The 24,753-nt window shown below is 39.2% G+C and overlaps 1 protein-coding gene across 1 annotated transcript in view; it reads left to right on the top strand.

Moving 5' to 3' along the window:
* DCHS2 (dachsous cadherin-related 2) overlaps positions 1 to 24,753 on the top strand; it is a 112,338-nt gene that overhangs the window by 52,112 nt on the left and 35,473 nt on the right. The window contains exons 3-7 of the mRNA XM_064652292.1: positions 2,916 to 3,147; positions 16,579 to 16,815; positions 18,125 to 19,144; positions 20,524 to 20,699; positions 21,123 to 21,222. Of these exons, the coding sequence (XP_064508362.1) occupies positions 2,916 to 3,147; positions 16,579 to 16,815; positions 18,125 to 19,144; positions 20,524 to 20,699; positions 21,123 to 21,222 (1,765 nt within the window). The remainder of the gene's footprint in view (positions 1 to 2,915; positions 3,148 to 16,578; positions 16,816 to 18,124; positions 19,145 to 20,523; positions 20,700 to 21,122; positions 21,223 to 24,753) is intronic.

Here is a 24,753-nt window from a genome sequence, read left to right as displayed (position 1 = left end):
TGCTTCTGAGTAGATAAGTGTACCTATGTTGTTAGAAATAAGAGTACGTTGTTCCTTCTCACTTGGGATGATACTTAAATTTTTTCAATAGCCAGCGCAAAAACTGGGGCAGTTAATACTGTAAGTTGATAAGCTAATATCATACTTGACTCGTGTGAAGGTATACACTGCTTTTTCAGGAAAAGAAGGTTCTGTCTCCATCATAAAATTTGGTCTGTCTTCTGAGAGATTATGCTTCCCCATATACTTAGAATTAATCACTTTACATAACTCCATAGCATAAATACAAATTGGAGAGTGGGGTTTCGGGTTTTGTCATGTCTGTTTAGCAGTAATGAAACTTAGAAGAAACGAGTTTAACACAAGTTCTCGTGAGTTTCATTTCATGCTGTTCTAACTATCTTTTCAGATGTTTTTTAGTCTTGATCTCACTTCTTCCCTGGCCTTCTTCCCTTAAAAATATTTTTGATTTCTGTTCTAAAGTACCTGAAAGCTGTGGAGCTGCAGAGCATCTTCTGACAGTGAACAGAGCACATTCCTTCCCCTCCTCCAGCCCCCCCTTTTACCTCCTGTAGAGGGTTTCCTTACCACAGAAATCAAGGTACTGGGGAAGAGGTTTGCCCTGAACTGAGGGTGTTGGCAGCGAGCCCACTAGATCTGCACATCTCCATTTCTTCATATTGGCATCAGGTTTCATGATGGCCCCAGTAATTTTTGGGCTGATGCTGGTCCAGTACTCTACAGAGTCCTGGCCCCAGGCACGTGTCCTGGCTGCTGACTGCCTCTGCAGCAGTGTGAGCCCTGGAAGCATGCCATGCCTGATTTTCTTCAGAAGAAAACTGGAGCACACCAGGAGAATGCGGGCCAGATCTCCTAGTCTGTGGGTGAAACACAGACACCTGATGCACAAGATCAACTTAATTTTCCACATAGTTGGGCCTTCTTGGGAATGTCACTGCCCCCCAGCAGAGGTTCAATACAGAAGAAAAAAACCAAACCAGAACAAAGCAAAAATCACTATGAAAACGTGGAAGTGAATGCTGATAGTATTTTTTGCCCCAAATATGTCTGAACCCTTGGAGATAAAAAAGCAAACCTTCGAAAATAGTTTGTGGGAGATTGTTATGTGGCAGGGCAAGTCTAAAGGTGTAATATCCAGTCTGAATCACTGAATAGTTTCACAAAGGTCAGGTTTAAGAATAATTGACATGAACAATTAGATTGCAGAAATATGCAACATAGTTGTTTGTGGGTTTTTTTTTTAATATTATAGCTACTGGGACTGCAAAATTAAGTTTGGACTAGCTCAGCATAGTTTGTTGTGTATGCAGCAGCATCTGATCTGTGTCAGCAGTTTCTGTAAGTGACTGTTACAAGCACAGTGTGCTCAGCGTGACTTAGAAGAGCACAGGATTCTTCCTCCATCTGTATCTTAATGTACTGCATACAGCATGTGCAGGCTATATATGTGCTGCTTTGTGCCTCTGAACATGTCAGTGACCCAGCACTGCCTGTTAGCTGTGCCACAACAGAGCTGCTTTCTTTTAGAAATGTTTGTAGTTGTTAGAGCTGTAAAATAATCTTGGAAATATGAACACCTCCAAACTCATGGAGGGAGTCTGCAGTGAGTACGAGGTAGTGTCTCTGAGAAGTAAATTGCCATTTGTTTCACTCGGGGGCCTGTGGGGTCTACAGTTCAACACCTGCAGGATTGCCTTTTTTTGCACATTGTCACAAAATTCAGCGCTTTTCCAGAGCAAATCTGTATTTTGGTGTAGTGTAGTTTGATAAGCCAGCTTGCAGTTGCTCCTTGCTTCTCCAGTTTCACTCCAAAGCAAGGCTAAACACGGTGCCATGGCTGCCCATGTGGTATTTTCGTGGGCTTTTGGAGGGCACCTGTAGAAGGAGCTTCAACTGTGTGGAGAGCAGCAGAGCTGCTGGGTTTGAAGAAGTTATGATGCCAAAGCTGCAACCAAGGTCTGGCTCTTTTTCCAGCTCTTTGTTGTAGGGAAAAGAAACAAGAGCAGAGAAGTTGAGCCAAGATCCCTAGAAAGTATGGTGAGACTTCCTTCTCTCCAAAATCACAAATGCACTGGAAACAATTTTATGTAATCAGTTATGAATTTTACATCAACATATTGTTTCAGTTATGTCCTTCAGTGAATTTGGTACTGTTCTGTCTTTGTGTACACCAGCTGAAGGTGTGGGTATGTAGGCAAGCAGAGGTGCACACATATAGAGATTTAGATGCACCCCCCCATATATATATATATGTCTAGACACAGGCACACGCTGGATGAGCAGAACCTGCTAGGGTGGTAAATTGAGGATAGGTCTTGCAGGACAAGTCAGCTTTTGGCTGTCCTGCACTGCTCCTAGTCTGTGTCCCTGATCAATGGTTGAAAAAGCCCATATTCACTGTTAAGATGGTCATGCTTTTAAATCTAAAAGGTGCACAGATAAGAGTTATTCCTGCTTTACTGGAACACCACAGTCACCTGAGAGGCTTGTGTTTCTGGGACAGAAAGCCTTGACTTTTATCTATGAAGGAATAAGTGGGGTGTTGGTGATGACAGTAAAAACATGTGAGGTTAGACTAGTAAGATTTTTGACATGTGTTGCGCTCATTAGTATTAACAAAACTGACTTTATGTTCAGGTGTCACCATTGTAGAGAAGCTGCAGTTCTTTGTGTACTCAGTCAGCCCACTGGAGTTTGCTGAGCAGGTAGCTTGCTTGCTTGCAGTATTTTGGGATATTGTGGATACCATAAGTTGCTTTTAATGGACACTTTCATTGATCAATATTGTTGCAGCATGCTCCATTTCCTAAGGATAGGCTGAAGCCAGTTGTGCATCATCCTATTTTTAAAGTTGACTTTGTTTTTTGTTTTTATCTTTCTGATTTATCCAACAGGGTGGACTGAGTGCCCAAGCTTTTGTTCGCATCGAGATAGAAGATATTAATGATAATCAACCTATATTTGAACAAGACATCTATGTGACAAGTATCAGCAGTCACACACAGCCAGGAACAGAAGTCATCAATGTTGTTGCCACAGACAGAGATTCAGGAATATATGGCCTTGTCACATACGAACTGGTCCCAGGAGAATTTTCGTCTTTTTTCACAGTGGATACATCCACAGGTACTGTATGAATCTGTGATTCAGAAAGGTGATAGTTACACAACATGTATATTTTCCCTGATTATACTTTTTTGATTTGCAATCATGTCATACAGTTGAAACTTAGATTCTGATGGAAAATAATTTTAGAGTAAATTGGAGGATTTAGGTTTACCATGAAGCCTTTGCATTCACTGGAATGAGGAGAAGAATGGAAAATACAGTACATGCCAGTACAATGAAGGACAAGCAGCATGCCACTTATACACTATTTTCAGCCATAAATCTGTTCATCCTTGTAAGATATAATCAAAACATTGGCTTTTTACAACAGTATCTGAATTCCTGAAATGTTTAGGTGTTACTCTTGAGGAGCAATAAAAGAACTTTCAGGATGCTTGTCCTTCCATTTTATCTCTCTGTTTTTGTTCTAGTCTCTCCCCTTCTGTGCTAGGATAAGTCCCCATTCTGCTCACAGTCTTACAGTACTTAATCACCTCCCTATTTGACTCAATGATTAGCTTTGTAAGTGTCTTTTTCTGCCTTTTACTTCCTGGTATGACACCTCATCCTTCTGGTTTCTGGAGAGAGGTTCAATGAAGGAGTGATGACAAGAGCAGGAAAACAATTATGGCAAAAGAAAATTTTTGTGAATTTTTTCCAAGACAGGTTGAATCTCACAGATTGAATTACTGTACAGCAGCCCCTGTAGTTAGCTCTCTGACCTTAAAATAGTTGTAAACATCAGCTGGAAAGAACATGAGTATTGCATCTACAAATACCCACATTGCCTTTCAGTGAATAGTTGACTAAACTGCAACTACCATTTTTCTTGAGAGCCAGCCCTTGTATATGAACGTATCCTGATCAACAGATGGTCATGGCACAGGTGATTATTTTATATGTTTGAAGATTTTTTGACTGTGGTACATGTGTGTATATATTAGCTATTTGGCATACAAAATGTTGCAAGGCTCTATTCTTTCAAAATGATGTCTATTTTTACACAGTTCCCAAAATATTCTGATGAACAGAAGAAACTAATCTGCTTAGGAAGTTGGTCTGCTTGCCTTGGCTTTTTCAGAATTTATTTAATTGTGGACTTTTAACTACCTGTCAAATCAGATTCTCTGGGGCGTAACTGATGCCAAAAATACATAGGTCAATCAATAATTAGGGAGCTGGCTCTCCACAGGCATTTAACTGGTTATTTTAAAACTGCCCCAGCAGGCTTGTCAGAGAGAACCCCTGTGGATCACATTAGCAGCACTGGCTTTGCAGAAGCCTTTTGAAGGGCATTTTTCCTTGGATTGTGACCTCTTGGCCTCTCTTTCCATTTTGGCACTTGGTATAGGAAAAATGTCATGCTTGATCATGAAGACTCTCTAAGTTTGTAAGTTATTATTACCTTGTGGATCTATCATGGTGTTTTATCAAAGGCAGACCAAATACAAGGTGAAGTAGGTTGAGGTCATTACTGCTGACATTTCGTGATGATAAAAGCATTTAGGTCAGCGACAGTGTTCCCAACATTATAGTGCTTGGAATCTGATTGCACTTAATCAGATCTCCTGGGTAATTCACAAGGTTAGACTGTGTCTAATTTTATCTTATTAATATTAATGGTATGGGATTTTTTTTTTCTGAATACACTTTTTCCTTTTATATTCTTCCACATCTACCAACAATAATGCTTATGCTCAGTCATTGGTGAGCAGAATGATTTTTAAACTCTTCAAAAAAATAAATATTATAAAAAAGAAAAACCCATTAAAATTGCCAATTTGTCACATAGAAGTTTTTCACTCTTTGTGGATTAGAATAGCTGCAAAAGCTGTTCAGTATTCAGAGGCAGATGACAAGTGGCTCACTGTTAGAGCACAGAGATTTTGAGCTCTTCCTCACTTCTTGTTAGAACAGTGACATTTTCCAGTGTTCATTGTGCTAAAGCTGTCTTCATATGCTCTGATATATGGCCTAATTTATATGTGCCTCTCTGAAGGTTATGTGGGGAACCTCATCTAGTTATGTGGGCTGTGTTTTGTGAACAGAGGACAGTGGATGAGTATATCAGGGAATAGGCATTCTTCAGGAGATGAATCTCCAAACCTGTAAGCCAAACAAGATCATATTGCAGTTTTGGTCGTTTTTCTTCTAATCTTGTGAATGTGCAGTCTGTTACTGATGTGTTCTGCAGGTTTTCCAATTTGCAGTATGGCATATTCTGTTTTATCTGCTCTTTTTATTATTAGAAGACCTAAAAGGAGGCACGGTGATGGTGTTGGAGTATTCCGTGGATTTGCCTTACTGATAAGTTTTATTTTTTTAAATTATTATTTCTCTCACTGATAGAGCATTTAGAAAGGAGGAATGAGTGCATTAGTAATTTTGATTTACTATGTTGATTATAGTCCTTAGCATTATATGTGTATGTGGACAGAGATATTTTCAGTATTATGAGATTTAAAATAATTAGTAGCTAACAGTTTGTCACATTACACTACGATACATTAAAATCATATGCAAGATGATGCTGTTCTTCGTGACACGTAATTTCTATTTTGTGGCATCTATATGGCATCTGGATTTGAAAATTTATCTCACTGTAATTTTCTTTGGGGATGTTTTTTGAGCGCTGCACTTAGAATACTCACTAAAAATTCACTTTTCTCCCCCATTCTCTTTCTAATTTTTTAAAGAGAAATGGATAAAACAGTAAAATAAAAATTGAAACCTGAATTCTTCACTGCTATGGCTTGCTTGCTTTTGGCTATTGCTTTGTTAAAGCAATTGTATGGATATATCAAGAAAGCTCATTGTTTTTCAGTGAGCTGTGTTCACAATACAGGATATCCTATCATCTGGTCAACCACTGGCTATATAGAATATATCAATACTGCTTTTGATACATAGATATTATGAGGTTGAGGCACATCCAAGCTCTTTGAAGGGGATCCATGTTTTGTTTCAAGCACTGTGACACATGAATGCTGTATATAGATAAATTCAGTGAGATGGAATATCCTTCATTGACCAGATAGACATTCCACTGAAAAGTTTTTTGAATTCTAAACGAGTCTTTGTTAGTTATATTTGTTTGCTATTTTAGGTTTTAGACACTGCATTTATTTTTTTTTTATATGCTCTTGTACTCATAAATAACATTTATTGTGTTTCCACTTGTGAAAAAGTTGAAGTGAAGTATTTTTCATTTGATTGATGATAGACTGTCCACAAGAAAAACCACTTTAAGAGCTGTGTAGCTAGAAAAATGTATGGGTAGGGAACTGTAAACCAGTTCCTCTGCTAGTTCGTGACTCTTCCTATCGTTTGTTTCTAGTGTTGGTGTAAACAACATCTTGGCTTCATTATGTTGCCTTTTGTAGATATCTGATCCGTGCATGATCTATGAACAGTACTTGTGAATTGATTAGAACAGGGCAAGTTGAAGAGCTCTTCTGGCTAAGAAACTGTTCCAGCTATGTTTGTTTATTTCCCATTGTTACCTAACAAGCTATCTGAAAGATAGTGTGTTTATAGTTATGGCAGAGCTGGTAATTAAAAATGTAAGTCACAGGATACAATTATAAGTGTGGCAGAAAACCTATGCAGTGCTTAACTTTAGGACTTTGGAATTAACAACTGAATTTGTAACCTTTCATTATGTTACTAGCCAATAATATTTTCCTTCACCCAAGGGCATACTGTTCCACTGATCTTAGTGATGCTCTTTTTGAGAGATGGATAAAAAGATGGTTTTCTTACTGTAGCTCTGGTTCAGGGAAGTTGTTTCAAATAAAAAAAAAATTAAGAATAATCTTTGAAAATTGTTTTGGACCAGTGTGACTTCATGTGTCGGTCTTCAGGTAAATGGTCCATTCATAGTCTTAGAACAAATTCCCTAGCTAGTCACTGCGAGCAAAGAAAACTCCCATGAAGGCAAAGTAAAAGGCAGTAGCCAGTGGTTTATCTTCATTTGAAGTTATTTGTGATTTAAACCTGGTATGAAAGGGATGGAGAGAAAGTATCATTCCCACAGTGTACATTACAGCAGTATAAACATTTAACTTAGCTTCTGTTTCTTTCAACTGTATAAGATATTTAGGTTTATGTTCTGTAATTCCTATGTAAATTAGATGCCTAAAACAAAACCTATGACCTTCCTCCTGGTATTTTATTGAGACTGTTTCTGTGCACCTGGTGGGTTGACCCTGGCTGGACACCAGGTGCTCACCGAAGTCACTCTATCACTCCCCTCCTCAGCTGGACAGGAAAGAAAATTATGATGAAAGGCTCCTGGGTCAAGATAAGGGCAAGGAGAGACCACTCAGCAACTACTGTCATGAGAAAAAGAGACTCAACTTGGGGAAATAAATTTAATGTATTGCCAATCAAATCAGAGTAGAGTAATGAGAAATAAAAACTACATCATAAAACAATGTCCCCCAGCCTTCCTTCTTCCTGCGCTCAACTTCACTCCCAGTTTTCTCTATCTCCTCCTGCCCCATCAGCACAGGGGGATAGGGAATGGAAACTACACAGTTCATTGCAGGTTGTCTCTGCTGCTGCTTCTTCCTCCTCGCACTCTTCCTCTTCTCCAGCATTGATTCTTTCAACAGAGTGCAGTCCTTCAGGAACAGAATGATCCAGTGTGGGTCACCTGTGGGGTCACAAGTCCTGCCAGCAAACCTGCACCAGCACAAGTTTCCCACGGGGTCACAACATTCTTTGGGCATCCACCTGCTCCAGCATGGGGTCCTTCATGGGCTCCAGGTGGATAACTGCCCCATTGTGGATGTCCATGGGCTGCAGGGGGACAGCCTGCCTGCTCCCCATGTCTTCACCACAGGCTGCAGGGGAATCTCTGCTGTGGTACCTGGAGCACCTCTTCCCCTTCCTTCTTCACTGACCTCTGTGTCTGTAGGGGTGTTGCTCCCACATACTGTCACTCCTCTCTCCCAGCTGCAATTGTTTTTGCACAGGTATGTTGTTGGTTTTTTTTTCCCTTTCCTAACTTTGTTATCCCAGAGGCACTACCACTGTTGCTGATGGGCTTGACCCTTTGCCAGTGGCAGGTCCATCTTGGAGCCAACTGGCATTGGCTCCACTGGACATGGGGGAAGCTTCTGGCAGCTTCTCATAAAAGCCACCCCTGTAGCCCCCCTGCTACTAACTCCTTGCCATACAAACCCAGTACAGTGAGATATTTGGAGATTTCTCCATTGACTTGAAGATACTTGGATCAACCTTCTGTTACTTATTTAACCCAAAAAATACGTATTGAGTATAACAGACAAGCCTTGTTACAAGAGTTGGTCAGTAGTTGGACATTAAAAAAGTTTTTCAGCTAAGAAATACAGCTTCTGCAAAATGAACATACTTCTGAGAAAATTTTGATTTGCTAAAAAATGAATACATTTCCTTTAGGATGTGTTGTGATTTCTTTTTAACTGAATAGCATAGGGCATTATGTGACTAAAATGTCCTCCAATAGATGTAGAGCAATCTAGGAGCTTGGTCTGTTGGAGAAAAGTAAGAGGAGGAATACACCTAAAGATCATGCAAATTTAAGAATGTAAGAATTAATCAACCAAAAGCCAGATTTAAGTGCAGCATCTTATCACTTTAACAGTGCCTGGTAATGGATGCAAAAGGAGGGGTTAAGTGCAGAGCTTGTGCAGAATAGTCCCTCCACTGGTATATGTTTCTTGTTTTGTGTGTATTTTAGTGCTGTACTACTTCCATTACTGTACTATGGCACCATATGTAAATGCAATTTAATGTCAAACTGACTTAAAATAAAACTTTGATTTGGTTCCGAATAGCTTCATTCCAGTTAAGTATGCTGACAAATTTTGTTTTATTGAAGAAAATGGAAATGCTTTTTAACAGTCACATATTAGGAGAGTTTAATTGCATGAAAAAGTTTTGCTTTATTTTTATTGCAATACAGGTTGAAAAGTAATGCTGAAATACCAAAATCTCTTTTTTTTGGTGTGGGGGGAAGGGGGAAATCCAAACTTTGCTTAACTGCATGTATTATACAATGTTTAATATATAGCAGATTGCAATAGGCATCAAAGTAAAATGGGGGTGCATCCTTTCTAAAGAAAACAAGGCCATTTTTATGATGATTAATGATGTTTTCATATAGTATTGTAGGAAAAAATAGTTTATTTTTAAACTACTTTTGGCATTTTCCTACAGCATGTAGTACATTTGCTAAACATATGAAGAGATTCACATAAATAACATTTAAAAATAGGAGTGTTTTATTTTGGAACATTTTGAGGCCACTTGTTTTTTTAAACTGCAGTTTCTTCGATTAATGTTTTTCTCATCTTTCATATGATATGCTGCAAATCAGAGACATTGGTTTAGTAAGTGTTCACTTTTGAAGAATTTTGTTTGAGTTAGGAAGGAAAAATTAGCAGTCTTAGCTGAGTAATTTGTGGACGTTTACCTTCACTGAGATCTCATCTAATGAGAAATCTAACATAAAGAATACAGGAAATGGTATATTTCCTAGAAGCACAAAAAAATTGCTGTCATAAGTGTGAGCATGCTGATTTGTACCTGAAAGAAAGCCGTGTAGCAGAACAGCATGAAAAAATGTCCATACTGCCAACTCTTAGTGTATGTGTCTCTTTTTTTCTCTATGAAAAAAATCCAATAGAATTGACCATCTTCAAAGAGAAAAATTCCTACAAACCATGTGCCAAAAGTTAAACCATACAATGGTGGGGTGACGTGTGTACTTGAGATTCATTGTGCATGACAGAGTGCAAAGCATTAACAAAAATACTCCAGCCCACTCCCCCTTTCTCGCAGTTAAGTCAACGCTACATCTCAAAAACAGAAGACCTCATCAGAAGAGTGAACTTCCATGACATTGCACAGGTGATGTGGGCTGATAACAAGAAAAATGAAGAAAAGACAAAAATGATGCCCAAACCTCCCATTTTGGAGGAGAGAAATGTGTGATATTTGTACGGTAAAGTTCAGACAAGCAACACTTTTCTTTGCTAGAGACTGTATGGCTCCTTGAGTACAGATGTATTTAATGTACTTCATGTTCTTAGTTAACCTGGAGAAAAGAAGAAAGTGACAGGTCACACCAAGAAAGCAGACAGCCATGGCAAAATGCCCTCGCACCGTTGTCAGAATGAGCGTAGCAGGGGAGTGTGCATAGTAGAAAATCAGTTCATGAAGATTAAGATGAGCATCAGGAATGTTTTGTAATACTCTTAATATAAGAAGAGCAAATATATTTTATTTGTCTTATATTAGGCTTCATTCTGTATCTGTCCTGGTACAGTGCGTATTTTGGTACAGTACCTTCAAAGAAATATAATCTCTGGTTACCATGGCAGTAGAGTTTTGTTACCAGGTTGTGCACTGAGCTGTTTTTGGATCTAGAGGCTGGCAGCTTGATTGAAAAGGTCCTTGATTAGAAAGCTGTTTCTGGAAAACTTCAATAAACTAAGAAAGCAAAGGTGACCTGTTGGCGTGGTGTGGCAGGGCTGGAGCTGTGCAGATTGTGTGGGGAAGTCTCTGCCTTTGTCCTTTGAAATACAGCAATTCACTGGGCCAGAGTCCTGCCGACTTAGTGGTGTATGCATTGATTTCTGGTGTGGGGTTTTTAACCCATGTTTATATAAGAGTGTTCACTTTTTATGTAATCAGACAGCAAACATGCTCTGAGTTACTATTATGTCAGATTAACTGACCTACAGAGTATGGAACAGCAGGTTCAGTGGCCAGCTTTGAAGGTGAACTGGGGTGATGAACCATATGTACCTCTGCCATCTGCTTGTTGTCTGAGCTGTGTGTCAGATCATGCCAGCTGGCCCATCCTAGGATATATCCTGAAGAAATACTGCTAAAGAAATACTTGCTGAAGAACTACTTCTGGATTCCTGTCTCTGACCTTTAACTCTTTAGAAACAGCACTTAGCAGTTAACCTGCTTGTGGAATAGGGTGCACCTACACAGAAATAAGAACAACAAAAATGCCATGAGAAATTTTGTCATTGCCAGAGGATGGCGGATGATGCCAAGTCCTATGTTTCATTAATGCATTTGCACTTTTTGGGCCAATATTGGCTTCATTTACCTGACATGGTTCATAGGCACAAAGTGGAGAGCAAAACTTCTTGGAAGTTCATGCCCTACAATGAGTGAGGAAGTATGAAGCAGATGAAAGAGTTCATAGTCATGATTTTGCCCTTCAATAGTACTAGCTGTCACTGTACATCCAGCCCTCCAAACCATTGTAACAATTTCTGCTAACCACTAATCACATTGTTCTGCAGCAAAACATCTGTAAATTCCAGCATGACTGTGCTGAGCAAACCTCCCTTGGAGCAGAGCTGTTCCCAAACTAGAACCTGCAGTGGCAGTTGCTAAAATGCAACCAGCATTGCAAATTCTGTCTAAAATGCGTTTCCATATCATACCCAGGCAGTAGGCAATCTGTATGTCATGCTTTTAATTTATAAAGGTTGGAATCTGCAGTCAGTTACAGCCATGCAGATCTAGTTGAGGAAATGAGATTGCCAAGGTGTCAGTGAGGCTGGATGTTAATGCATCATCTGGTGTGTAATTAGATGATTGTTCACCTCTGAAGCAGAATTGATTCCAGCTCTCTCTCTCTCTCATGCAGAATGAGGAATTAAGCAGAGGTAAAATCTTCAAGGCACTGCAGTAATATAAATAATAAATTTGAAAGATGGGAGTTAAATGCTTTTAAAGGCAGCAGATAAGGGTATTCTTTTATATTCTTACAGCCAAGCTGTAAGAAAGAAGGTGGCATTTTTCACACAGTAACTTCTTAAAGTGGACCTGTGCTTGTGTCCATACAGTCTCCTGCTGGGAGCTTTCGTCTTGGTAAAACATTCCTCACAGAGGAGCTGTCTCATTATTCCCTTTCCATTGTCAGTGTTTATAGAAACTGTTTTTCATAATGGAAGAATATATTCAGTACCACAGCAACCTAATTGTCTTTTAAGTTCTCTGAAGCATGAACTGCAGGATGCAAATGACTGTGGTAGTAATAATAATCATGGCTGGGCTTCGCGAATGAAGATTTGGGAAAGGTCTCTACCTACGTTTGTCACAAGCGCGCTGGTGGCTAAAAAGGCCAATAGGAGACAGGCATGTCCGATTGCAAAAGGCACAGCAGAAAGACTCCTTAGGTGGTAAATTCTGCAAGGCACAATTCTTTTCTACATTGCCTTACTGATGGAAGCCTTTTCAACCTAAGGTGACTGAAGGCCCACACTAAGACCTTAAACCATCTTGTCTGGGAGCTGCTTTATGCTGATGATGCCGCCCTTGTCACCCACACAGAAGCAGCTCTGCAGTGTTTAACATCCTGCTTCGCAGATGCTGCTGAGCTCTTTGGGCTGGAAGTCCGTTTAAAGAAAACAGAAGTTCTCTGTCAACCTGCACCTCAGGAAGTCTTCCATCATCCCCATATCACCACTGGCGAATCAGAGCTCAAATCAGTCCAGCAGTTTAATTACCTAGGTAGCCTCATCTCCTCGGACCGTAAGATTGACGGAGAGATAGACAACAGGTTAGCAAAGGCATACAGTGCCTTCAGAAAACTTCATAAAAGTTTGGCAAAATAAACACTTGAAGAAAAGTACAAAGATCAGTGTTTACAGAGCCATAGTGCTGTCTACTCTCTTATATGGATCCAAATCATGGGTCATCTACCGCCACCACCTGCGTCTCCTAGAACGCTTCCATCAACGCTGCCTCCGTACAATCCTAAACATCCACTGGTCAGATTATGTGATCAATACATCTGTTCTAGAACAAGCAGCAGTCACAAGTATTGAGGCCATGTTGCTGAGAACACAGCTGCACTGGGCAGGCCACGTCTCAAGGATGAAAGACCACTGCCTCCCTAAGTAATAATAATAAGCCACTGTCTTAATTACGGAACAGGGAAGAAAGGAAAATCATGATTCATCTTCAGCCTGTTATTTAGTGAGACATACCTCTGTCAAGTATGTCACACAGTCTTTGACTGTTCCTGTTCCTTGCAGTTAGCCCCTGGTTTCTGTCTTTGCAGTGTAGTGCTGGGGATCTCCTGCACCATGCTTCAGCAGACCAGGTACACCTGGCCAGCCTGCTCTGAGGTGTGCTGGCAGCTGCTTTTGACCCAAGTGGTCTTGACTGTCCCTTTTAGTCACAGTCCCACATTTTTCCTAACCATATAGAAAGTGGAATCCCAGATGCTGCTTACTTCTACAGCTTCTTTGCCATTATAGAGCCTAATGAGGCATGTTCGCTACCATATGGTAGAGCTATCTCAAATCTCCAGTCTGTATAGATTATTTATCACCAAATGCAAAGCTAATGCCCAGTCCTACTAATGCTGAAAGAAACAGAATGTATGTAATTAAAATTTAAAATGGGTTATTAAATTTCTGCATACTGCAGTTTTTGAGGTTGGAAGGAACCATATGTAAAACATATACTTTTTGCTTGGAATCTGCCATTGTTCTTAGGGTGTCTCTGATCCTGTAAAAGAGAGCTGAGTTGGTGAGATGTACTTGCCTATTCCCTTCTTTCCCCAATGGCAAAGTGAAAAAATGAAGAAAGAAAGCAAAATCTTGTATTAATTTTCTTTTTTCTTTCTAACTGGCATGGAGTCTGCTGCAGTCTGTCTAGGTCAGCAGAGAAGGAGTTTTGGTTCTGAAATACTTCTGTTCAACCAGGTCTTCACAATTCCTGCAGTGGAACACTGTTTGCTACACCATTTGGTAAAGAATATTCTGAAGGCATTAGTTATTACTCTGACAGTAAGATTTTCAATTTGATCCTTTTTTGTAGAAGTTTTTAATTTTTCACATACATCTTGAAGTATCCAAAATGAGAACAAGATATTTTTGTCCTTGTCAATAGAAAAATACCCAATTGGTCAAGTAACATACAGTCCACTTGATTGATTTAATTTCATTTGACAGCAGTGTTATCTAAAATCCATGTTTATATATTTAACCTCTGAGGGAAAAATTAAACACCTTTTTCCTTCAAGCTACAGTTGCTCAGATTACCTCAGGTAATGCCAAAAGTTTATGTCCTTGAAGAACTACTTCATTGAGCTGTTTAAATAATCATAAAACTCAATCATCAGAGACAAAAAGAAAGAAAAAAAAGACCAAAATGAGGTTTATTCTTGGAATTGTATGAATTGTTGGCATAGGAGCTGGATCAGTAGTGAATTCTGAATTTATCTGTATCACTTGCACTTTTACTGTTGTTCATCACACTGGAATAAGTGCCCCTTTTTTCTTAGTGAAAAGCATTCTTCCTTGATCCTGAAGACCCTTTTAATGCAATTTAAGCATGTTAAGATACAGTTTGTTATTATAATGTCCTGGCAGTATATTTGGAAAGTGTAATGCATGCACATTTGAATATTTATGAGGATTTTATGTGTTTTCCATTATTCTGCTTAAAATGCACTGTAGTAAAATAGTAGTGTGACTTCACCCTAAATTTTGAGAAGTTATATTGTCATTGAATCATGCACTGATGCTCCTAAGACAGTTTAATTCTAGTTTTACCCTGTCTGACCACTAAATGTCCAACTTGGATGACAAACGTCATCCTTCCTAAACTCGTCTTGAGAGCCAGGAAATTACAAAGGTCCTTCAGAGTTTAAAGGTTTGGTTTTACTGAGCTGCTGGAGGTTTTGTGTCTTCACCAGCTTCTATAAAAATCATAGGTGATCTTTTAAAAATACCTTGTTGGTATGTAAAAGGCTGTCCCTATTAGTTGAATCACTTGAATTTGATGCAGCCCACTCCTTAGCGCACTGTGATTTTATCATTTAGTGTATATTCAGTTAAATTCGTTCATTGCTAAGAAAAATTTTCTTGCATTTGGTCATCTTTCATCTTCATTTTTATATTGAAAAACTTTCTTCACAAATAACTCTCTCAATGTTGCAAAATCTGTGACCACTTAAGGGTCTTAAAATACTAATGGATTTTTGTCACCTCAGAATAAGTGAAAGTGTTCTTCCTCCTGCTCGGTGATAGAGAAGATGTTGGAAAGGATAAGACAAACCTGTATTAATGCTCTCTAGGACATAATTACATTTCTGTATTCCATCCTTTGCCTGGCTGAAAGCACCTGATCTTCCACTATGTGCCTCATGTTATAATTTAGTTATAAAATTTATGAGTAACACAGATACTGGGATTTGCTGTACTGCTTTGTGATCTAGTGTTTATCCCTAAGATTTTAAACATTTATGTTCACTTCATCTAAACCAGACATTTCAAAATGCTCTGAGAGCTAGTTATTTATTTGTGGGTTTATATCCTCATTTATAAAACCTCAATTTGCTTGCAAAGGACAGTGTATGACTGTCTCTTGTGGAATAATTAACAAGTATCAGTTTTGGATAATTGTGCTAGACCATTTTGAACAGCCCGTAGAGAGCTATGGTTTGGATGTTGTTCTCATTGCTGAGACTGAACTGTTCATTCAAACAAAGCTTTTTTGAAGTTCATACAGGCTTTTACTGTAGAAGAAGATGGGACAGGATCCCTGACACATTCGTTCTTTCTGCCATCTTAGGTAGTAATAGTTAGATGTAGGTTTCTGTAGTTATAGAGAGAGTATTTGGAAGTCAGGCATAACTATTTGATAGTACTAAAAACTTTTATTTTAGCAGTCAGAAGAGTGTGTATTTGGAGACAGCTTGTCTCATTCATCAGAGTTGAAGGATGAAAATGTATTTATCTTGAGGAAGGCACATCCAAAGTGCTGTATTTTCTTTTCAAAGAATTACTTCATAGAGTTTATATAAAATGTAATTGGTAGCAGCTTGCAAATTCAACAGAACTTAGAATTCACTATTAAAGGGTATTTTACCAGAAATGTGTGATCAGACAGCAAGTGATTGTTTCCCAGATACTTTCCATAGAGCACAGTGCTCCTAAGGTTTATATTTTGGGGCTTAAACCATTGTGTGGATGTTTTATTTCAAAAGTTACTTAAGCAGAATGTCTCCATTGCCTGTTTGAAATAAAGTTAACTTTACCATTTGCAAAGATAAATTAATCTTTTGTAACAATAAAGTACTTTTTTCCCCTCAATGCACTTCCAAATTCCTATAGACTAGTACTAGTAAAATTGTGTTTTGCCTAATATTATCAAAGATATAGCTGAATCTGCATTTCTGAAATCAGAATTATGGACACTGTGTTTTGACACAGAACTTGCCGTGTCTCAGTGTCTTTGTGAATGTTAAAAACCATATCACTTGAAAAGAACTTGGCTCTCAAAAAACAAATTGGGAGTGCTGCTTTTTGTCCACGTTATCATTTCTCTAAGAGAAGACTGGACACATGTTGAAACTATTTTGACAGCCTGCTGAATTTTATCTTACATCAGTGCTCTTTTATTTCTGTGTACTTTCAGGAACTATTTACCTTGTCTCAGTTCTTGGCCACCTGGCACATTCTGCACTCTTCCTGACTGTTTCTGCACGGGATGGGGGTGGCCTTCCCTCTGCCACCAATGCAGCTGTCACAGTAAACATCCTTCAGACTGTTTTGGCTCCTGCCATATTTGAGAGATCGCGGTATACCTTTTCTGTTCCAGAAGGTGCACCTGAAGACAGCCTGATAGGCACTGTAAAGGCCAGAGAACCTCCAAGTAAGTTGCATGCTCAGTCAGAGATTACATTGCATTTTTGTTGTGACCATTAACTGCAAATATCTGTAGATTACTTTTTTTTCCTAAACTTCCATGTTATTCATTCAGTCTGTCAAGCAATAATTAGAATTTACTGTTGGCATTTACAGCAACTGGTGTAGTCACTGGTTTATCATAGTACTCTTTAGAACAGTTGGAGATTTTTGGTACTCTCCTTGGTGGTCCATGGGGATTGGCAATGGCCTCCATTTTCTTCAAAACGGGTTTCTATAAATGTAAATGGGTGGATGGGAAGCATGTTGTGAAAGTGTAAGGAAGGGTCTGTGTGATGGTCTGGATTGTGTTAAAGTATTAGCCATGTAAGACACATCTCAGAGCGATAGTCATAATCAGAGAGTATTCATAAGTTTCAGAGGATCTGTATGAAGTGCTGCTGACCACCCCTCCAAAAACCAAAACAAAACCCAGCCAACCAAACATAGCCCCACATTGTCTCAAATTAGGCGGAGAAGTCCAGATGAATGTTTATGGGACCTTTTAAAAATGTATTTAATCCACCGTCTTTTTAATCTTTTGTAAAGGGTTAAAGATGCCAGTCCATGGTCATAAAAGACCCCGTCCTAAAAGCCATATGTATTTGGTTCCTATGCGGAGCAGTAGGAGCCAGAAGTTCACATAACAGGTTGATGGTGGATCTGTAAATTTAAAGTGGTAGAGGTTGAGGTTTTATACAAGTCAGGTCCTCCCATTTCCTTCTTTTGGGAAGGACTGTCCTCAGGGTGGAGGTAGCATCTGCGGGGCAGCCTTGATAGTAAGCCTGAATCATTACACAGCTTTTGCTTTAGGTAGCATTTGATGTATGAATGGTCACCCACGAACAGTAAGTTGATTAAAATGCAGTTCTTTCAGAGAACTGCAATCTGTTTCATTCCTTGCTATAGTGAATGCCTGTGGGTAGTGAAATTGCTCCCCTAAGACTAATTTGTAAGAGTGTTTTTTCTATATTTTAGGTCAGGGAAAAACAAAAGGCTATTATACCATTTTCTCTATAGAGTTTTATAATAGCAGTGTGATGAAAATCAAACAGTGCAGAAGTGGACAAACTGTGTACATTCATATTTTACTGAAGGGCTCCAGGGAGAGGAATAAGGAAGCATAAAAAGCCCAAGAATGTCAAACATCTGTGTAGCCTACATTTATTCCATTGAATTTAACAGCATGCATTCTTAACAGATGTTCTTACCAACATTCATGTTATCACTTCCAGATATTTTTTTTTTATATTTTTTGTTGTTATTTCCATTTCTAGATTCTTTAGAAGTGGTTTCTTACCGAATTTCCTCTGGTGATCCACATGGAAAGTTCTCTATTGATCCCCAGTTTGGCATTATCCGCACCAAAAAACAGCTCGATCATGAAACTCAGTCTGCTGTGGTGCTCACCATTCAGTCCCAGCTGGGTAACTCCCCAGTCTACAGTAGCACTCAAGTCAACATATCTGTGATAGATATTAATGACAACCCTCCAGTATTTCTGACCAAATCTGATAAGGTAACTATTTCACATACCCAGCCTCCTGGCACTGCTGTCTATATTGCTCATGCGGAAGACAAAGACAGTGGCCTAAATGGGGCAATCAAATACAGTATTGCAAGTAAGCAGTCAAACACATTTAGCATTGATCCAAGTCTTGGAGTGGTAAACCTTACTAGGACAGTGTTTGCAGATAAGCAGCAGGAATATACTCTCCACATAGCAGCTGAAGACTGTGGAAGTCCTCCTCTAACTTCTTTGCTGATGTTGACGGTGGTTATTGAAGAGCAGAAGATGGGCCCTACTTTGGTCTTTCAGAACTTGGTGTATCAAGTAGAAGTCAGTGAAGCTACCTCTCCAGGTGCCCGAATCCTTCAGGTTCAAGCCCACTTGCTTGATCCACACAGCATTAGCTCCAATCTGACGTATTTCTTAGAGCCTAGCACTGATTCTGTTGCATTTGGAATCAGCTCTGATACTGGCTGGATTTATCTTCGGAAACATTTGAACTATGAATGTGCACAGATACTAAGTTTTAGAGCCTTGGTCAGCACCTCCGAGGATGAAAACCTCAGGCAAAATGCAAGTACATCTGTAATAGTTAATGTCCTGGATGAAAATGATAATTCTCCCATGTTTATGCATGAGAGCTACTTCTTTGAAATTGAGGAAAATCCAATTCCCAGGGGTGTGGTTGGCACCATTACAGCTGTTGACAGAGACTCAGGAAGAAATGGACAGCTTTCCTATTTCCTCTTGTCTGATGGAAAGTATTTCAAGATGAATTCCAACACAGGTAGCATTTTATGATTTGTAATCTGCCTAATATTGCTTTTGGAAAGGAGCCCTCCCTAAGGGTATTGAAGTAAATTATAAAGCTTTCAGAAACTGCTGTGAATCTTTTGGTTTGATATGTGAATATTCTAACTCAGAACTTCACAATTTGGGGAATGAAATAAATCCAATACATGTTCATGTGGAATGAACTTTAGGATTTGATTTTTTTTTTCATGACTTTGTTGAGGTCACTTAGTCATAAGTTTCAGTGTTTGACTGCAAGAAATAAAGAAGTTTTAAGTTATAGCTTCAGTAGTTCATACAGGGAATTTAATTGCCTGTGATCAAGTAGAGTTGAAAAGTACAGATAGCCATAAGTAGCTATAAGGGTACTTATGATGTCAGACAGAGTGATTTAAAATATTTGTGAAAACTTCTGTAATTTACATCAAAACTGAGTTAATGTTTTACATGGCATCACAGAAGTCAAATTGACTGAGAGAAATTTTTCACAGCACAGGGTGTACTCTGCAGTGAGTCTCAAATGCCTTGAGTAATAGATATTATGTCCACACAGTATAACACCACAGACCAGAGCATGGAGAGCCTAGATGAAGGGAATCCTCCAAGGGACACAGGCATTGTAAATAATCCAGTTTAGCAAAATGATATGTAGTGAGCAAAGATCTGCTGTTTAAAATTCCTATTCCCAGACGTTCAGTCTTCATGGAGAGTGAGTAGGCTTTTCCAGAATTTCTCTGGATGAATCTCAAAATAAAATTGCCATTTCAAAGCAAGTTCCTTTTGAGTCCGTTTATGGAAGTTTAAAGGCAGAGTACTAGGAGTTAACCAACAAGATCTAAAAAAACCCATGTGGTTGTCTGTGTGGAGGGCATTTGTCAACCAAAAATCTACAGCTATATTAAGCAGACGAAGAGAAGATTGGTCAGATTTATTTACTGGGTTTACCAGAATGTATAGGAGACATAAGGGCTTCTGATTAATGTTCTTAATTAATAAAGGCCCTTTGTCAGCCGTTAAAACCCTGTGTTCATGTATTATCTGTCCTGAAGTGTGTTGAAGAACAGGCCAGATGGATTTCTTTGGAAGGTCAGTGGATTGGTTCGTTTTATACCTTTGCTCTGGGGCATCCACTGTACACCAAAGGATGTAATATGGTACTGAAGTACACGTGCAAACTGTACTGTGTTTCTACACAATGCAGTTTGGAAAGCTGAAGTTTTACTATCAGTGGAAGGGTGTATCAGAGGGCACGTATGTTAAATTAAATTAACATTTCATGTTAAATTAAATGTATAATTGCATGCAGTAAGACGAGTGCGCTAGCATACAGTAAATACCCAACTCCATTTCTCCTTCCTTTCCTTTTGCCGTCAGGTGAAATCATAAACTGGGTTGCGCTGGACCGCGAAAAGCAGGCTCACCACCAGCTGTCCGTGCTGGTGACCGACCAGGGGTCCCCTCGGCGGAGCGCCACGGCCGCCGTGTACATCGCGGTGCGGGACCGCAACGACCACGCGCCGCGCTTCCCGCGGCCGGCGCTGCGCCTCCAGGTGGGAATGCGCCGGGAAGCGCCGGGCTCACAGCGACACCCTGTGGCGCGGTGGCGGCGCGGGCGTAACGGGGAACCTCAGGTCTTGTCAAACCATGGCACTTCTTCGCCTTGTGCACTGCCAGATATAAAGGATACACGGATACAGTTTTGTTTATGTATGCAGTGGGTTTTAATCTCTTTTAATTTTCGACCTCCCGGTTTTCTGTACTGAAGATTGAATTAGCGATTTATGCAGACGGTAACAGAGCATTGCTTAAATAGCTGTTACTTAATTATCTCCTGAAATGCTCATTGCACTGACTGTAAGTTATTACTGAAAACAGAGCAACAGATAAACTCTTGTGTTATGGCAAGGAATTTATTCTAAGACTCATTTTATCGACGTCTACTTGCAAATTATTTATGAATTGCTTGGTGACAGGTTTTGGAAGGGCAGCCATCAGGGACACTTGTTACAACCATCTTTGCAAAAGACTTCGATTCTGGAAACAACGGTGTTGTATTATATTCAATAGAATCAGGTAAGAATTTAAAGTGTTATTAATAAGAAAAGATACATTAAGGTAACTGGAATTTTAGAGGTGCCATGTGTACATACATTTTGTGTTTATTTTGTGTTTCTGGTAAAATAAAGGTGCCTGTGTAAATAAGAATCAGGACCATCATGTGTCTTATGAAGTACCCAAGTACATCAAGTCTTATGAAGGAGGTGCAAGCAGCTACCTTTCCTCCCTTCCCCCTCTGTGCTATCTTTCCAGGGGTTTGGTTGCTTCTGTGGCTGACCAGAGTGTGTTCAAAGAGCACTCAGGAAAGATTAGGACCATGATTTTGTACTGTACAGTTTGGTATTTCAGTCAGTTGTTTAACATCTTAAAGGAAAAATGATCTCCCTTTTCCCATGACCAATTGAAAATTTTCTTACTAAAATAACAGTTTGCGACAGTCTGAGACAGGGATTGGAGGGATCAGCAGATAATCTGGGCAAACAAGAGGCTTGTGGTTTTTAGTTCACGTTTCACCCTTTGTTTACCACTGTGTTAACCTGACATAGCATGGCCACTTAAAAACACTTTTCTTTAGTTTTCCTCATAATTCCTACATGTAGTAGTTCACTTCTGGGGTAAGCTGTAGGATCCAGTTTTGTTTGCAGTGAAATTAATAACAGAGCAGTCCTAAATTAGAACATGAGTGGAACTGGGGCATTAATACTGGTAAGAGACATAGATATGATGTCTGTTTTTACTGCATGTTTTTACTTGCTATACTTTCATAAAAGTGAGTACTCCATCTGTAACCAGGGAGGTCTGTTCCTCCTGCTTTGTTTCACTATTGGTTCAAAACAGTAAGAGCTACCAGGAACAGAACTATTTCTTTCCGTTTGATACCTGTTCCATTTTACCAGCTTAGTGTAACCAGTACCTTTTAAGTGTGATATTTGTAGTCTGTGGAAATTTGCACATAGAGCATACTGTATGGCTGGAGCAAGAAAACATTCCCTTAATTTGAATACAAATGACTGCCTCTTCCAGAGGGAATTGGAGAGAACCTTAAGACTTCTGCACTGTGAGTAAGAATATTTTGCACAAAATGATCCCCCTTGAGAAAAAGGGAATGAGTAGTGTGCAACCCTTTGTTTGACATGTGGTAGCCAGGCAACAGAGGAAGTGCTTTTCAGGGGTCTCTGCCGGTCTGTGTATCTAACTATATCCCCTTACTTCAAACAGCACATTGGATTTTCTTACTGATTTCACTGTAGAGCCCCACAGAGGAGTAAGTTAAAGTTCAAATTAGAAAAGTTACTAGCAACACAAAATATGGCTGGTCTTGCAAAAGCTGTTTCTAGAAAGAACAAAAGGATAAAAACAGCAGCAAAAAAAACCCAAAACCCAACCAAACAAAAAAAACCCCAAACCACTAAAAAAGCCCTTCCAGCCTTGGAACTAGATATTTTCCTGATAAACAAATCCAGAAACAGCTGAGTTTCTCTGATACTAATTTTTGTTGTTGTTATTCTTAGTTGGCTCACTGCCTTTAACATCTGGTCTTCTGTTTCATGGTGAAGTTCTTGCCTGGTTTATATTTAAAATAGTATTTTCTAGTTCTGGGACACTGTTCAATACTAAAATATGAAGAAGAAATATGATCTGATTTACAGCCATATTTGTTAAACACAAAGACAAGCAGGCTAATTGGGGCACTGCATGCAGACCAGTGCTCTTTTCTACAGTTGTGGAACTTCCACAAGATGAAGAGCTATGAGTGTCAGTGTCAACTGTTAAGCTTGTAAATGTCACTGGGAAATTTTTAATGTTCTTGAGATCTTGAAGAAATGTCAAGATAGCAGCAATAGATTAAGCTATGCAGGAGGGTTACTGACAAATGCCAACAAATTACATAAGGAAAAATCTATAAAAGAACTGACGTTTACATGCCAGATGAATTTTGGGTTACAGGGAAGTGTTTCCTTCAAAATTCCCCTCCCTCTTCCAGAAAATCAAAGCAAATCATCCTTGAACATTTATGTGTATGGAAGTGGGTGGTCATATGACCCTACCTCCACTTCTGTGTTATCACTGAAAGAGTAACCTAATTCAGAGGGAGGTGAATCCCAGCTATGCGTGCTGTTCCTTAGTGATGCTGGCAAATGCAAAGTTTATTGCCTGGCCTCCTTGATGACTGCCAATAGGATATAGTATAGCGTTTACAAGAAAAATCAGTGTGTATTTATAGTGCATGTTAAAGTATTGTTTTGTGTGTTAAGACTAGCATTGGCAAAGCAGAGGCTTTTACAGTTATGTTTGGACCAGTTATGTGAAGACAACATTAGCGCTTGACCACACAAGTGCTAGGAGAAACCTAGTTTACACTGCTAACACACACAAATTGGCAAGCATTGTATGTGTGTCTGTGAAATACTTGTTCTCCAGAATGAATTGCAAGCAGTGTGCAGGGAGCATTCCAAGAGTTGCAGAGGGCTGCATTTCTGCAGAAACCATCATATTCAGGTTCTTGGGGAGCCATGGCATTGCTTTCCTCTTTTCTGTTAAGAGAAACAACTTTTCCTTCATCTCAAAAGAGAATGAGAAGGCCAAGGTACTAAGTATTTGCACACCTAGGGAAGGTACAGTTCTTCAGGAATTAGGTTAAAATATACAGCTAACCATCACTAAATTCTGAAGTCACTGATACCTGAGAAATCTCTAGTGTTACTCTGTGTCTGCTTTCTGGGCCATTTTGCTGAAGTGCCAGTCTGTGGAAGGCCTGAATGTTTTGCCAAAGTTCACAGTAACACATTCCTGGGGGTTTCTCAGGCCATCTTTTTTTTTTTTTTTTTCCCCCAAATTGCAATTTCTCTGATCATGTTTGAGACCACAGAGCTGAGAAAGTGCCTTGGCCTTGGAAAACCTCATGTAAATGAAAGCCTGGCCAACAGGTTGGACAAGGCAGAGGTGAAAAATTTAATTGTAAAAACATATCAGTTTATTGGCAGGTTACTTTTGCAAGCACGAGAAAAGTCTAATTACCAAGAGATTTACTTTTTTTCTGTTTCATGCTTCATCTGCTCTCCCCAGTTTCTTTATTTCTTATTCATTTCTCCTGTACTTTCTTCCTTTTCCCCTCATACACAAAAGGACGTATTTAGGGTGCATGATATAAGAAGCAGTTGCCTAATTCAAGCGACTTTTCGAGATGAAAGCTGAGCAAATGTTTCTGGAAATGCAGGGAGCATGAGCTTTTGCAGCAATGACTGACATGCTCTATGAGTGTAAAACTTTTTTTCTGATTTACAATCAAATGGTTACACTTTTAAATTTTCCAAAAATAAATTTAAAAAAATAGACTGATAAAAATATCAGAAAAATAGAAATAAAATGTTTCAGTTTTGGCTGTCTTTAGAGAGACAAACAAAATGACAAACACAAAATGGAAGTCCCAAGGGGTTCTGGTTCTAGGCAATATCTCTTTCCAATATTATCAGACTTTTTTGTTACCTTTATTACCACCAAAATATGCACAAACCTGAATGTTTCATGCAATATTTGTATTTTAAT

This window comes from Pseudopipra pipra, chromosome 4 (genome assembly GCF_036250125.1).
Source record: "Pseudopipra pipra isolate bDixPip1 chromosome 4, bDixPip1.hap1, whole genome shotgun sequence".
In the NCBI taxonomy this organism is placed as follows: Eukaryota; Metazoa; Chordata; class Aves; order Passeriformes; family Pipridae; genus Pseudopipra; species Pseudopipra pipra.
Note: the sequence above shows the minus strand (reverse complement) of the source record. Positions and strands in the feature narration are given on the sequence as shown.